At 44.4% G+C, this 16993-nt stretch overlaps 1 protein-coding gene across 3 annotated transcripts in view; it reads right to left on the bottom strand.

The window, feature by feature from the left end:
• DDAH1 (dimethylarginine dimethylaminohydrolase 1) overlaps positions 1-16993 on the bottom strand; it is a 106082-nt gene that overhangs the window by 4683 nt on the left and 84406 nt on the right. For all 3 annotated transcript variants that reach the window (XM_068952623.1, XM_068952622.1, XM_009673207.2), the window contains 4 exons: positions 14907-15006; positions 13660-13733; positions 12896-13015; positions 439-582 (listed from right to left, as the gene is read on the bottom strand). In XM_068952623.1, the coding sequence (XP_068808724.1) occupies positions 439-582; positions 12896-13015; positions 13660-13733; positions 14907-15006 (438 nt within the window). The remainder of the gene's footprint in view (positions 1-438; positions 583-12895; positions 13016-13659; positions 13734-14906; positions 15007-16993) is intronic.

Genomic DNA, 16993 nt, shown 5'->3' with positions numbered 1-16993 from the left:
ACATTTATGCTTCTATTTTCCCTTTACTCTAAGTATTTATGGAATGAATAAGCATGGATTTATCAGCGGGTGCTAAGGTGCCTCATTATTTATCACCAACACTAACATTTTCCAGTACATGTGGCCTCCTGGCTATGGCTCTCAAAGGATTCACAGACATCACTGCTGCAGTGAGGGGAACTGTTATTACTTCCAGTTATGTAGAAGAAGCACCAGAGGCACAAGAGACAAATTAATTAAGTCAGTAGCGGAGATGAAAATAGAGCCCAGGCCTCCCACTTTTCCAAAGCTGGTGCTTTTGCCAGCTGGTATTTCCATTACAGCATACAACAGCCCCATTCGGGAAAGCACTGAATTTCAATTCCTGCTGACTTCCAGGAGAGGCTGGGATGCTGAAGGTCTCCCAGCAAGCAGCGCAGTTCAGAAACCATCCCCTACCTTTGCACTTTCGGGATACTCCTCGGGGGCTCGGTGCAGCAGGACGTGCCCTTTGCTTGGTATGTTTAAGTAGATGCAGTTTGCTGCGGCGTCATCAGGCACTGTCAGCTTGTCGTAGCGGTGGTCGCTCATCTGTTGCATGGTCTGTAGAGATGCACAATGTGCAGCCGTTCAGACCAAATGCATTAGCAGTCCCAAACAAATGTGAGAACAGAAACCTTGGAAAACCAGCTAATTATGATTTCCGAGTCAGCCAGGAGCCATTGTGCTATGCAGCAAGTAAGGAGATCTCTTTTTATGTCTGTCCTTCAAGGAAGAGTCTACTAGCCCTAACTGAAGTGAGCAGTAGAAAACTTTTGCAAGACGGTTCCTGTAAGTGGCAGGATTAAGCAGGGTCTTTCTGCATTTCTGTCCCAAGAAACACAGCTAGCAGGGGTCTTTTCCTTAAGGAACGCATATTGAATATGCAAAACTCCTGCTCACACCGAAGGGAATTAGAGGTGCTCAGCACCTTTGGAAAAAGCAGCCGTCGCTCACTGTTTATAAAATGAGAGTGAATTAGCATAAACAGGACAGGAACAGTTCCCAGCCTGGATATCAGCCCATTCTTCATTCTTTCCGAGGACCCCTTTCTCTTTCCCGAGCAGTTGCTCTTTCACCGAGCACCTGTGCTGGGCAGGGAGGAGGCCTGGCGCAGCTAATCCCCCTTCCCAAGGGGACGGCACAATAACCTTGTCTGAACAGCAGAGCTGGCGGTTTTCAGAAGTTTAGTTTATAAATACAGGACTCGTACACAAATTCGGATCCTGGCTGGAATTCCAGAGACAGAGACTCTCACCATATGAGACCCCTGAGATCCCAAGTGTTGGATTAGGCCCAACTTTTTACTAAGGATGGAAAAAGCCTGGAGACAAGAAGCCTGACTCCCCACTGTATCATTCCAGCTTTACATCAGCTTCCCTCTGACAGATAGCTAGAATAATGTAGAAGTGAACAAAGCTCAAAATCCAAAACTTTGGCCTTACCTAAAAACCTAGGCAAATTTAAGTGCTTCGTTTTTACTCCTAACCCTCTTATGTTTTCACATATATTGCAAAGATGCAAATAGAAGGAAAAAAGTTTTTCTCCGCTGAAAACACAGTAGTATTGTGTTAAAAATACACTAATATTCTTTTAACAAAATGCTTAGACTAAATTCCCTTTGCAGATGAACTGGTATAAACCCCACAGATTTACATCACATAGCAGAGAGCAGAATTTGATCTTAGGCACAGTTAAGTTTATCTTTAAATTATTTGTAAGGTCATTTGTACCACTACTCATTTATGAGCAATACTGTACGGAACTGAATTATAGAGAGGAGCTACAACGTATTGCAAAGTAATAAAGCAACTCACACTTGCACACCCCTGCGATAGCTCCTTTATAGGTCTGGGTATATTTTGCAGATTGCAGCCTGAGTCACCCACATCCCGCAGAGAACAAGAAACTCGCAATGAAGAATGCCAGGCATTCCTGAGAAAGTGTTATCAGATTGTCATTTCTTGTTTCTTCACGAGTTATGAAACTCTTTTGAATTTTCAAGGTCACATCTACCTCTATAAAAGGTTAATGGGTTTTGCGAGGGAAAAATCCCAGCACCTTTACTTCACCAGATGTACTTTTATTATAGCACTCATGATGTCGAACTTCTCTATTTACAAACTTGGCTTGTTTCTATTGTGTAGTCACGATCTATTTTTTTTAAGCTCTCTTTGATGCTGCAAACATTTAGTACCGGGTGTCGCACCCAGCAGAACGAGCGTCAGCAGAGTCATCCTCACCAGCAGCTTCTCTTGTCTTCCCTAGGTAAGCTTTTAAGTCATGATTAAGGAAACATATGTTTGGTTAAAACTGCACAGAAATACAGGTATCAGTAGAGGAAAGGCCACTGCCTGTATTTCACTCAGGTCCCAAACAGTTGTGCTTTCTTCAGTCCTTTTTGGTAACAGAATCCTGCTATTATTGTAGGTTTTCTGTAGAAACAGTTCATTTACCAGGAATGCATCATGATTCACCAGGAAACATTTCCTCACGAAATTACAAATGAATTCTTAAACAGAAGGGTATAGGCTCTTCCCCTATTCTTTCATTCTGCGAAATGATCCGCACAGGCATATCAATAGTGAGCAAAAACAAAGAACGAGCGGCAAGGCCCTGTCTGTGCCAGCCGGGGAACACACCAGCCTCAGGAAGCCCGAGAGATGATGCAGAGGGCATGTCAGAGGGATTGTTATCAAGGGCATATTATAAGGATTGTTTTCAAGGGCATGTTAGAATGATTGTTTTCAGATTAAAAAGCACAGAAGTTGTGACTGAAATAATTCAGAAACAAATGAAGAGAAAAAAATGAGTGGAAAACGAGATAAGCAAGCAAGAGTTTGAGCGCACAGCTGTGCCAGTGGGAATGGGATTTCAGTTAGCTCGAACGCTGCAAGAAATCACTTGTTGGTAACTGGAGGTTTGACGATACCAGTACTCTCTTCCACGGCTTTTAAGGTAAGAGGCAAATCACATCTGCAAGCGTCGGTCCCTCTTATAACTATGCCTGCATGTTGAAGGAAAATTTCCAAAAACACTCTTCTGAGAAAAAGTATAGGCAATGACACCCTAAACCCACCCCATAAAGAGACTGTAAATGCAGCAAAAATACATCGATACCACTTAATCTGGTTGTTTTAAAGATCCATGGTGTTTTCCATATTCCCATTATGTAAACTCATTGAGCACATGTGCCTGGTCAGATAGGACTAGGGCAGAGAAAGAGATAAAAGCAAGGTTTTTGATTGTATTTTCTATCAGATGTGTTTCTCCCCCCCCCCCAAAAAAAAAAAAAAATAAAACAAACATTTTTTGGAAGCGACAAGTTTACCAAGACGATAGCACTCACAATGAGTTTGTGCACGGTTGGCTTTCTGCCCACAAACATTGTATGACCAGCTATGTTAACAGCCAGGCATTTCCCGCATGCTTAGTTTTTCTGGGAATTTTCTTCAGCCTGAAGAGGGTAATTTTCTGCACATTCTCTCAGCCCTTAGTCATGCTTTCCTTACGTTGAAGTCATTCACATAGAAAAGCATTTTAAGCTGGCTATAGTTTTTTATAGTGTGTCCTCAGACAACTGAGGTAATGGACAAGCTAAATAATCCTAAATATGAAGCAGCATTATGCATGAAGGAAAAATGCGTATGTGTTTAGGGCCTATTATCATTAATAGAGCTATAAGATGACCACATGTACTTTTAAAGCAGGCCAAGCCTAGTTAAAGATTTTCCCCATCCATGAGGAAGGCCCTAGTCCGAGTCCTGCTGACATCTGTCACCTATTCACATAGAGATTTGTACAGGACATAGAGCTACCAAAAACATCATGCCTACAAATGCACCTTGGATATACCTTACTATATCCAACTGCAGAGCCAAACATACAGTGAATGCTCTTCTTCAATATGAAAGTGAACACAGCTTGCTTAGTTTGTCTCCTTTGGCAAGCTGTTCTGGGTACTCTTTCATGCCCTTTTCTGAAACTTTCCACTTCTACTCTATCTTTTTTGCAATGAAAGGATCAGGCATGCAAAGTGCATGCACCAGCCAGCATGCAGGTGCATCACAGCTTTTTGCTGTGGCATAATGGATCATAATGATGATACACATTTGCTTTTCTGGCCACTACTGAACTGACAATTTCAACAAGCCTCGGATCCTATTTCCATGGTAATGATCGGTCAGAACACGCTATTTCATATGTGAAGTTCACGTTGTCATTCTCTCCCTCCCTCCGGCACATCACTTTACATCCATATACACTGAATTTTGTTCAGTGTTTTATTGCCTGATCTCTGTATCTTAAGTTCCCTCTGCACTTTTTCAAGTTTGAATTAACAATTGACACTAGGAAGAGAAAGCAGCAGCCTTAGGGTTTGGCGCAAGAGAGCGCAGGACAGAGAGAGCGCGCTGGAGAGAGATGCCACGGTGTTATGCGCCTGGCCACAGAAGTCAGCCTGCTGTACAAACCATGTTACTCAACAGTATTTAGTTTCCCTGAAACGCAGCAGTGAGAACAGTGACCAAAAGCTGCCCAGGCTGCCCAGAGGGGACAGAAGAGCAGAGCTGGAAACAAACAGAGTTCTTGCTTGAATGCCAGGACCTATCAGGAGTGTCATCCCAGCAACATGGACAGGCAGGAGAGAGGACAGCAGCATCGACTCAATAGGAAGGGGCCAAGTCAGCCACTCTGAGCAGCATAAATCACAGTAGAAATGATCTAAGCTTTCTTGTCAGGCACAGAAACATCTCCTAGAGATATAAAATACAATAAAATAAAATAAGATAAAATAAAATAAAAATGTTATGGATGCAAAGACAGGATCCCACGTGTACAATAGAACAGCCGTATTCTACAACTGCCTGGGGACCTATTCTAGAGCACGCCGCCCTCAGTCTGCCATGCTCAATATGCCAACGTCTTAGGCCGTACACAGCCAGAATTGTTACTTTAACTTCCATCTATTGCCTTCTGTTCTCAACAGCTGGGCTTTGGGGCTTCTTCTCCCCTCCCCTCCCAGTCATGTTTTCCAGAATGCAAAGTTCTTCTGAAAATCTCTGTGCCGCTGCATTCCTTGGCTTTTCCTGGCTGGGGACACCTTTTGCATCCCTGCAGAGGTAAGCGCATACAGCCGTGCTGCTTGGCAGCACGCCGGTGCTGCTCTGCCCCTCTGAACCACCTTGCGTTACAGCCATGCTGTTACTGCCTGTCAGCTTCGCCCAAGGCCTGCTGCTAGGAAGCAGCTTATGCTGGGTGTTGCCTTCAGTCAAGCAGTCTAGAGGACGAACATCTTCTCTTCTGGAACAGGAGAGAATAATCAAAGAAATAAAAAAAAGCAGCAAAGGAATAGAAACATGAGTCCCCATTTAGGCAAATCGAAACTGCATCTCCTCAGTCAGCCTTTGTCCCAACTCCTGTGGCTGACAGCCTTACTGCTGATGACAAATATGTATTTACAGGGACATTTTTCTTGTCTTTACAAAGAAAAAACCTAATACAACAGTTTTATTCTATAAATTAATTGCTACCCTTTTAAGTCTGTATCTTCCCAAAAGACTAGATTCTGCTGCTTATAGGCAAACTGAACACCACTGATGCTCAGCTGCACGTAGTAAGTTTAATACAACATATAACTCTTCATTAGAAAAAAAAAAATAAACCCCACAACTAGCTGCCTTTTTAAAGTACCATGTACTCAGTGAGGACCTGTGTCCTCTGAGATGCTGTACACCCCTAACTCATAAAGTAATGGAAAATGAGGAGGAGCTAAAAGTACGCAATATCTCATAGGATCTGACCCAGAGCAAACAACTATGAGCTAAGGGAAAGTGTACAGAATTTTATAAATTGACTAATTTTCCTATCTGAAAGGTTGAGAGCAGCAAATGCCTCATGGAATTTTTAAAAATTTATATTTGGGAGCAAGCTGTCAATTGTTCTCTGCATTTCACTAACCTCTTTCTTTGGTTCTGCATTACGCAAACGTCAGCATTCATCTGCATTTTCTGCTAATTCCCTACCTGAAGTCATCCTCTTTGGGTTATTAATATTAGTAATAATTTCCATAGCAACCCATTGTGATATCGTAAACAGAGGATTATGACTTCATGCAGGGAATAAGCAGAGGCACAAATGATGGATTCTTAAGGAATAAGAGATAATGCTTTCATGCAAACTTCTGTATTACTAGAAAAGAAAGACGCTATACAGAGGGTAGGAAGAACAGATTTAGATGAGCCTTTTCATACAGCCCAGGGGGTACGGGCTGCTCTGTAAGAACACAGGATAGATGAAGTTTTCACTTAGGTGCTTATTCTGAAGTTGCTTTTGTGGTATAGAGCTAGGAATTCCCTTAGCTTTTATGCTGGCACTATCACCCCACTCTAGTGGAGGAAAACAGTATTCTGCTTTTTAAAGCTAGCGCTCCACAGAGACTTCAGCTATGCAAGACATAGTAAGAACAAAAGGCATTAAATCACAGGAATGGGGGTGACGCTGCCAATCCTATGGCAACTTCTTGCTCCTAAGTCTCTGAAAGTACTGCTCTGATCGTGGGTTTGGATACAGGCCAAAGGCCCAGCTGCCCCAAAGAGACTTCTTTCTATTTTTTCCTTAAGATAGGGTTTTGATAAGCCTCCCTTGACCTTTGTCAAAACAGTGTACTGAGCTGCATTTGTAACAGCGCCTTCCGTGGAATAATTTAGGAGCTGAATGAACAGGTCCACTCCCATCAGAAGATACTGAATGGGAGAGTCAAGGTCCAGGCAAAGCAATAATGTCTTCGGTATCTTTCACTGAAGGGGGAAAAAAAGAGAAAAGTATTTGCTGAAGTCATACTATTCCACTACTATATATATTCCAGCGCATTCCAGACCATAATGAAATCTCACAGACTAATGAAGTCAGAGTCCTGGACACCTAGAGCGAGCTCTGAAACACAGATGTCACCGCCGCTCGGAGCCCCTTTAGGGCAGGTCTGTCCGGAGGAAAGGAACGGTTACAAGTTCAGCTGCACGAAATGCACTGCTGTCTCAGCTCCACCTAGCAAGGCAGTCCGCAGCGGAGCCAGCTGGCCACGTTCACAGGCTACCCTGTTTAATTCGCACCCATTCCTCGGGGTATGCTGAGGCTGAGAACTGCCGGTAGGAGGAATAAGCTACTCCCTGGTAAAAATCCAGATAGTTCACTTGAAACTAAAATTTATTCATTTATTCCCAGATCCTAGAGAGAATGCCCCAGATACAGTCAGCCGCGCAGACTCAGCTCAGACCGTGCCACGGCATCGGTGCTCTCCGTGTCGCAGTCCTCAGCCCTTGGACCGTGCCAGGTTTCCAGCTACCAGACCTTTCTTCCATACCCTCTCTCTTCTGAGATCAGCCAGCAATCGCTGGGCACTGTGCACCCCACATTACCCTAGCGAGCAATGGGGTCAGCTGGCTTGGCACCTAAGATTTCGTTAGCAGTCCTATGAGGAAACCCTGGGGTTAATGCTCGAGAGAGTGCCTAACATCAGAGCCTACCCAAAGGACAACCTCGTTTCCCAGTGGATGAGAGAACAACTTGATTAGCAAGCATTTGCTACAAATAAAAAACATACTGCTTGCAAGAGAACATTTGAGGTTGCCAAAACTGGGAACAACATGTATAGCTCTAAAATCCTACGGGATTGCTACCAAGTCATTCAAAGGATGACACAGAAGGGTTTGACATCAGACAAGTTTCTTAACTGAGAACTCTGTCTATCATCCGTAGCCTCTGGTCAAGTCCTCACTCACCTTGGAGAGCAGAGGCTATTTGTACTCTACAGTGAGAGGAGGATATTTCAGGGTGTTTATACTTCACCAGTCAACACAAATATCCAAAGGACACAAACACAGGCTTTTCCGGATTTTAGCGAGAAAGTTTCATAACCGATACTAACTGTATCGCTGTTCCCATCATCATCTTGCTTAGCACTTGCCTTTGCTACTGAAACGTCAACTGGATTACGTCACGGTCCAGCTCCTGTTCATCTGCCGTCTCAGCCAGATCCACGGCTGTGGCCCTTGATGCAGAAAACACAGGGCAGCGACATTTGCTGGAACCAGTCCCCTCCCTACGCCGGCGCAGGCCTGGGTGCGCCCGCATAAAGTTCACTGCCTCCAACAACACAGGATCAGATCCCAAAGGTGACATGTTTGGAGGAAATCCTGGCCTCCCTGAGTGAACAGAAAAAATAATCCTAGGCTTTATCCACTCAACAGCTACGGCAAATATTCCATTACGGAATTATGAACGGGGTTAACTGCGAGGTGGACATAAACGCACGCTGAAAACAGCAGAGGGAAGTTAAAGTTTCAGCTGCGATATCCACTACAGGCAACAGCAGTTTATGTAGTTAATTTGTCTTTCTTTTTTCACTCAGTTTTCCTGGAGTGTCATTTTTCAGCTGCAGCCCAAATAAATATTCTGTATTTGCCAGAGCCTGAAGAGAATTTCATGGTCAAAACGCCACATCTGATTTCCTATCTGCTTCTAGCCTATGTTCTGTAATCCTAAACTTTGTGCAGTCAATTTATAGTTCACTTGCAGCATTTACATTACATAGACAGCACGAAACCCACAATCCATCATACTGTTACATTTGAGCATCAGATACAATTTTTTTTTCTATCCCTTTAGAATCGTATGGAACACGTGAGCTCCAATATTAAGAACAACCAGGAAAAACTGCTGTCTTTCAAACAAGATTGTTACTAGAAAAGAAACACAATTTCAGACATAAAACATTAGCATAGAACGACACAGTTCACTTATTGCCTAACAAGACATACTACAAAATGAAAGCAGCTGAACTACCATGGGTGCTCAAAGCAGCTTAATTGCCTCGCTTGTAGGATTGGATTTCCAGAGCAGATATGAAAAACAGCAACAACAAAGAAGATGTTTAAAACAACAAACCATCAAACCAAAATGTAGCATTCTGGACTGTTGCAGGCAAATGGCTTAGTGGGAGCTCAGGGGACAGTACTGCTACCGACCCAAGATGGATAACAAGAGGAGCAGCTGACAGGCTACGCAGCATTGCTAGAGCTCAGTCAATTTGGTAAAATTCAGAGAGCAGCTTTTGCTTCCAAGTATCAGTACCTCATAAAGACCCTACTGCAATTTTTCTTCTACAAGATTGTTTATTACAGACCAAAATGCCTTTCCCCAGAGGTAAGTGAACAAATATAAAAATCACTCAGGTCAAAAAAGCTAGGATTCAAAAGCTAGACAAACCTAGCGACAAACAGCACTACCAACGCTGTCGTTTCTGAGACAGATGCTCTATTTATTCATTTGTTTTCAAAGCATTTCTCTGAAGAGATTTAGCGTTCCGCCTCTTGGAGGAAGAGCTACAAGTTCCCCAAGGTTAGAGCGGCTTTTGATCCAACACACAGAGCAAGAAATACGCTCCTGGGAGCCTCGTATTCTGCTCCCCCTTCTATGCGATTGCCTGATTTAACCTCTCAGCTTCCGGCGAGCAGGAGCGTGAGAGGGGCGCGTTGCTTCGGCCTCAGAACCGCTGCTCTAAGGGCTTAAGTTTCTAACCTCAACTTATAGCGTGTAAGCAAATACGTGTATGACTGTTACCCGAACATAAATGTGCTGTGAAACCTCTGATGCAAAGCAATACACTGAAATCTACTGAAGACAGACACAGCTGTTTTCTTTCTTTAAAAAAAACTATCCACCAATCACCAAGCACTGCCAGATTACCTCGTTAATTGTAATTTTCTCTTCAAAGTGTATCTGCGTTTCACTGTACCTTCATTAAAGCTGGTATTTACTTGACAGCAAGTTACCAACATCTTTTAATCAGCTTATCCAGAAAAATAATTTGGGCTACAATCGCTAAATTGATGCACTGCAACATGATTAGCCGAGCTGTGCAAAAGGCTTTAATCATACGAGGGAGTTCTCAGATTAGCGCTGGCTCAAGTTCAAATTGCAGCTCCGAGCGAGCAGTACTGTACTTGCATTTTGCTCATGTTTATAAACACGCGATAAAAGTGTAGGCCTGTCTGCATATCTGCAAACGCCATCAGGCTGCTGCTCACAATGCATCTCCAGTTTGAGCCTGAATATTTGGGAGAGCACATATTTCACAGGGAAGGACACGTGACACTTTCCATCCCAGACTAAATCAATCCTACAAACATCGGGAACATCAGACCTTTTCAACCAAACCCATTTGCAATAAATTTCCCAGGGGCGAACACAGGGCAGCTGCGGCTAGGAACGTACTCTGAGAGCTTCGCGCAGTGATTTCTAAGACGAGTGGAACTTCTGCGGCTTGTTCAGCCAAACGAGCACCTTAAATGCAGGCCAAGGCGCGGTGGAGGCCAGGGACCGTCCCCTCCTCCCCGAGCTCAGCAGGTGCCGCCCAGGCTCTGCGGTGCCGCCAGGCTGCACGTCTCCCACAGCCGCTTCCCCTTTCTCCCTGATTCATCTTGTGTCCAGCAGGGGAGATGCTGAGCACACGTGAAATGTTGATTTTACCTTAGCTGGGGAGTGACATTTCAAATCTTGAACTGTCACAAGATAAAAAAAGAAAAAAACAATTCTCTGCCCAGCTCTGTCATTGTTTTATTTACCTGCAAAAGAATCAGTATAATCTGAAAATTTGCAACTTGCTGCCACCACTGAACAAGACAATTTTGGTTTAACCTTTGAGGGCAAGTCCTGATAAAAACGCATAAGACACTTAGCTGTAACACTTTCAGACACAGCCTGACTTACCTGTGTCTCAAAACAAAGAGTGCAGGATGGTAGGTCCTTATTTGTCAGGAGGACAAACTTCCTCAAGATTCACTTCAGGAAAAGTCTCAGTGGCACTTTGCTGTTTTGCTGCCCCAGCCAAAGCTTCTGGTGCAAAGCATCAGTGCTCACAGCTGTGCATCTGCTGAGATGCCGACCTCTGGGGTGAGCTGTCTCATTACCTATGGCTGTGAGGCGATTCATGGCCCTAGGTGCTTCGGTGCCTAAACTGCAAAGAACTTAATTTGGTAGGTTTACTCTGAATACACCCAGCACACAGGAAGGCCACTGAGCTGAGTGCAAGCCACAGCAGCAATAAACATTTCCCTTTATGGCAGTAGTATAGCGGCTACCTGCTGCGCAGTAGCTTACTGGTTAGAAAGTCAGCCGACACAGAGTGGACTGGAGTCAAGAGGCCTCTTAGCCCCAGGGCCAAACCCATGGCTCCCACTCTGAAGGAAAATGTTTGGAGATTCAGATTAACAGCAAGGCTCGGATGAAACAATTCTCCCTCCTCTCTGTTGAGGCCATGCTGTTAAGGGCAATACATGGGACCAGAAAGAAAAAAGAGCAAACAGAAAGGAACTTAACTTTGCAGCCACGTGATGGAGGAGGGAGGGAATGGGAGTCCTGGACTCTATGCCTGCGTTATTTACTAATTTTATCCATAAAGTCTATACTGTAAAATGCAGATACAGGTCATCCTTGCAGCACAGATCAGATTCCTCTCCCTGTGCGCCAAGCCTTTTACTTTTCTAGGAATCACAGAATGGCCGAGGTTGGAAGGGACCTCTGGAGATCATCTAGTCCAACCCCCCTGCTCAAGCAGGGTCACCTAGAGCACATTGCACAGGATCGTGTCCAGGCGGGTTTTGAATATCTCCAGGGAAGGAGACTCCACTACCTCTCTGGGCAACCTGTTCCAGTGCTCCGTCACCCTCACAGGAAAGAAGTTTTTCCTCACGTTCAGACAGAGTTTACCATGTTTCAGTATGTGCCCGTTGCCTCTTGTCCTATTGCTGGGCACCACGGAGAAGAGGCTGGCCTCATCCTCTTGACACCCTCCCTTCAGATACTTGTACACGTTGATGAGATCGCCTCTCAGCCTTCTCTTCTCCAGGCTAAACAGGCCCAGCTCTCGCAGCCTTTCTTCAGAGGAGAGATGCTCCAGCCCTCTAATCATCCTAGTAGCCCTCCGCTGGACTCTCTCCAGGAGTGCCATGTCTCTCTTGTCCTGGGGAGCCCAGAACTGGACACAGTACTCCAGGTGAGGCCTCACCAGGGCTGAGCAGAGGGGAAGGATCACCTCCCTCCACCTGCTGGCAACACTCTGCCTAATGCACCCCAGGAGACCATTGGCCTTCTTGGCCACAAGGGCACATTGCTGCCTCATGCTTAACTTGTTGCCCACCAGGACTCCCAGGTCCTTCTCGGCAGAGCTACTTTCCAGCAGGTCAACCCCCAGCCTGTCCTGCTGCATGGGGTTATTCCTCCCCAGGTGCAGGACCCTGCACTTGCCTTTGTTGAACTTCAGGAGGTTCCTCTCCGCACAACTCTCCAGCCTGTCCAGGTCCCTCTAAATGGCAGCGCAGCCTTCTGGTGCGTCAGCCACTCCCCCCAGTTTAGTATCATCAGCAAACTCGCTGAGGGTGCACTCTGTCCCTTCCTCCAGGTCATCGATGAATACATTGAACAAGACTGGACTCAGGACTGACCCGGGGAAGACACCACTAGCTACAGGCCTCCAAGCCTCTGGAATTTTTAAAAGCCATCACATCTCCTCTCCTGTTCATGTCAATGTCTGAAGTGAACATCTCCTACTGCTCTGACCTCACATTATCGCCTTCTTAGTCATCAAAACTGTAAGTAGTAACTCATATAATCCATTTTATAAATTACTGTAGGTAGCTAGAACCAAATGAACATCACTGTTCACTTGCCTGGTATTAACATTCTTTACAGTTTTCACATACAGGAATCCCTGAGATGAAATGACTTCCTCTTTCATTAATCTGTATTTTAAAATTCCAGCATCCTTGAGCAGAGACAAAAACAACATTTGTTGTTTAGGAGATTTTCTTATGCACTTTACCTTGAGAGCTTTCTGTGCAGCTTCACTTGATCCGATAGCAATCAGGTTTGGTCCAGCCATGCTGCAAAAACTCTTCAGATGCAAAGAATCGTGAACAGGGACTGTGGAGACAGCATAATCCTGTATGGAAGCAAACAATGGCTGCTATAAACATTTTTAAATTGTCCTAGTTCCGTAATTACATTGTGACATTCCATAATTAATTTTACTCTCTGCAAATTAACAATAGCAACATATCCCAGGGCACAGTGTCAACTGTTTAAGTATGACATACCCCTCTGGACCAGCTTGTCTTGTCTTGTGCACTGGAGTAAAATCCAGAACATGTTTCAAATATTACTAATGTTGCAACTGTAAAGAAATACATTAAAATGTGTAATTAAACACTATGTACATAAAAACTCTCCAGGGACCAGCAATAAGAATATGTTGCTATATATTGTTAAGTTTCCTAAATCTAAAACTCAAGTGCTGATATGCCCTCAGATAACAATAGCCTCCCACTATCCAAGTTACTCTTATGTAACGACTTTACATTTCAGATCCAGCTTTAGCATCTGTCACTTGCTCAAACCAAAAAGGATGCTCAAACCTTTTCAGTAACTTGGTCTTTTTTTTTTTTTTTTTTTAAACTAAGTCCAAAATAAAGCACCTCAGAGTATGACTTCAAGTTCTTGTTACCAAACATCTTGGCCAGTATAATTTTTAAACTGGTTCAGTGGATCATAGCTTATATTTCTTGTGACATAAATGAATCTACAAACCTTAAACGTGTCAGCCAGAATTTCTGCTCCACGTTGATTTGTCCGCTTAGACAGACCCACAAAAAATTCTCTGCCTGGAATGAAAAAATAACAATTGAGGGCAAAACAATTACAGCCTTTTTTTTCTAAGCTGTCCAAAAAATTACATCATCAGCACCTTCACCAGAATCTACATGTTTTAAAAACAGGACAGTTTTAAAGATGTTTTGTGACCATCCTTCATGGATATAATTTTCTTTCTTTTCTCAAGTTGAGTAATAAAGCTGAAAATTCTTCTTAAAATTACACAACCTGTAATTGCAAGCTGATAATTTAAAGTGATTATATTTTTCCAGAAGAAGCATTTCATTAGATGCATAAATAGCTTCCTCTTCTAAAGCTCTGCAATGGTCATTGAGCAAGGAAAGCGAACAGCTGGACTGGATTACTACGGCACTGACTGACCATCTCCCCCTCCCTCTGCGGCTTCCTCTGCTCTCCGAGGCAGCTATGCTGACACGGGCATCCTCAAGCTTCAGAGGAAATCAATGCCCGATCTGCAGCGTGCTAGAAAAGCCTTCTTTTTCAGTTTGCCTCTTTTGAGACCCTTCTTTCCCCTTTGTGAATTAAGGCAAGCAGCCTGTCTGCTGTGATGCTGATCAAAATAAACAGGCTCATTCAGCACAGGCAGGGAGAAAATGTACATGAAGCCAATGTGAGAAAATGCCTAATGGGTTTAATGACATAAAAAATCCAGTCAGTATCTTCACCTTTGAAGTCAGCCGTGCATGTAAGTTGTCTAGCGCATGACATCTGGAAGGCAACTCTACCGCTTTCTCCATAAACTAAAAATGCATTTTTTTGTATATGATTCATTGAACCAGTGACAATTGCCTGGATCAAGCTTTTACAATTCCTGAAAATGACTGTGCGAACATAGCTGCTTGTAATAAGAAATAGGAAACAATTGCAGTCAGTTGACTACTGAAGGCATTTTTCTTATTGGCACTTTACAAACTAAAATAAAATTTGTATGCACAATACTGCTCTTTGTGCTGTGCGTATCGCTAGTTCATTTAGTCAGGCATTAGTCAGGACACTGAGCATTGCATTGAAAATTCATCTGTCAGCTACTTACATGACATTCGGTAAACAATTGATTTAACAAACTACATGAACGACGTTTTATTAAGCAGTTGACAGATAACATGCGGTTTCTAGGCAATCGGAATACCTAAACAGCACTGCCACTATCGCTACCATTGTACCTGTAAATAAGACGTCTCCACCATCCAAAGTCGCATTTTCATCTACCATCTCTACCATATTGAGGTTAAGACTTTCTAATACTCTCTTCATGGCTTCGACCTGTTTAAAAGAAAGTTGTTGAGACTATTACTTGGTCTGTGCCACCGAAAAACTTCAAAAAAAAATCTAACTGAAAGGGACCTCCTTAATAAAAATATCAGTTAATAAACACACTTTCAGCAAGCTGGATGCCAGGGGCCTTTGTCCCTGCACATCACAGTGCCCAGACTCTCTCCAGAGCTCTCTGTGGTCGGGAAGGGATGGAGGTGTAAATTAGCAGCGGTCTGATTCTTGCCTTTACCCATGACACACCCAGAGGAGACAGAGGGAGGTACCCACGGCCTGCTAACTCCAGTCCCTCTGTGCAGTAACACTAGCTCTTGCACAAGCCTGTTCCTTAGGCTTTGAACAGGAAAAAGCAATGACAGAGAAGTGGCATTTGCTCTTTCTGCACCGCTCAGATGCGAGACACAGCTCTACCGGCCGCAGATGCGGAGGTCTACCCTCAGCCTCCCTGTAGTAAGGGAGGAGAACTTCTAATCAATAAGCTTTCATCTTCTTTATAATTTTTCAGCTTTCCTGAGCACTAATTTTTGCTGCGTTTCTGCACTACCGCGGTACAGAATCGCAAGAGCTCCCGCGCGCACGTTTCTATAGGCTGGGCATCGGCCGTGCCCTGCGCAGAGCTCTGCGCGTGGCAGGCAGCCAGGTGCAGGCCAGGCCTTACGGCAGCAGCTGGCGCTGCCCCAATCCCTCTCCTGCTAAAAGGTTTATAGCAGAGTCGGGTAATTCTACTTCATTATGCTTCTTCTCTCCCCGTAAGAGGCTGTTAAGGATGTCTAGTGCAGAAGCTGTCTCTATACAGCATCACGTCATTCTTGCCATCTCGGTGCCTTGTTATCCAAAAAAAAAAGTCTGAATGCAACAAATCACTCACAGAAAGCTAATGTCTACAACTTGCAGGATGTCAATATAAATACAACCTCATCCACAAAAACACGCAACTTCTGATCCCACACAGGAGCATCTTTGCATTCACTGAAACCTCATCACTGTGTTTAACCAGAGCTACCTCACAAGCATTAATGAACGCAGAGGACACAACGGTCTGCTGGCTCTAATCTTTGCAAGTCCCACAGGTCCTTCATCTATTTAACATGATAGTTTGAGCATTTCTGCAAGAACCACAGGAAGCTGATATGGGTGACAGGACCCTGTCTCCCAGCACCGTATGAAAACAGCAGTGACTCTACCAGCACCGGGCCTCAGGCTCTGCCAAGCTCTACGTGGCAGAGCACAGAAAGGAGACGGCGTGGTGACACATCATTCCCATGAGCTGCAGCAGTCTCAGGGCACTAGTGGCGAGCGCTTTCGTTGTCATAGCCTTTTCAGAGCTGTTCTGTCTGCAGGGAGTAAGTTGGGGGGCAGACACGATCCAACTACACCTGTGTTTCCCCGCCATTTCCACGATGAGGCTCTGTGGAGTTTGTGAGCTGCCCTACGTAACTCCGGAGCTGAGGCCCCAGAGGTGAGAGAAGACCAGTCCCTGTGGACTGCAAGGACAGTTGATGGGGACAGAAAAGGGAAACATTGGGTGCATCATCTTATCTAAGATCTGATTTGCTCTCTGGAGGTGCCTCTTTCTCTCTGTCTCGTTCTCACACTCCAATCAATGACTGTACAAAAGAGCCTAGGCCAATCACATCCCTAAACTAGGTGCCTCAGTTCAAAGTTAAATGGGAAGAAGGCAGGTCTTTGTGCCACCTAGCTAGTGCTGATGGGTTACGCTGCAGCAGGTAACTGTACTCACGAGCTATCTGAGACCAAGGGACTAGTTCTCCACGTGGGAAATCCTCCCGCATCCCCTAGCTGTTCCCCCTCTAAGGCTTGGACACTCAGATTGGAGCGTGCCTGCAGCACATCCATTGCAATTACTAACCTTTGTCTTCGATTCTTTATCTTTTTCTTGATGCTAAAACGATTTCAGGCTGAAACTCTGCAGTCAAGGATCTCCAGGCTGAAACACTGTTTATGTTTCCATACAATT

The sequence above is a fragment of the Struthio camelus genome, chromosome 8 (genome assembly GCF_040807025.1).
Source record: "Struthio camelus isolate bStrCam1 chromosome 8, bStrCam1.hap1, whole genome shotgun sequence".
NCBI classification, from domain to species: Eukaryota; Metazoa; Chordata; class Aves; order Struthioniformes; family Struthionidae; genus Struthio; species Struthio camelus.
Note: the sequence above shows the minus strand (reverse complement) of the source record. Positions and strands in the feature narration are given on the sequence as shown.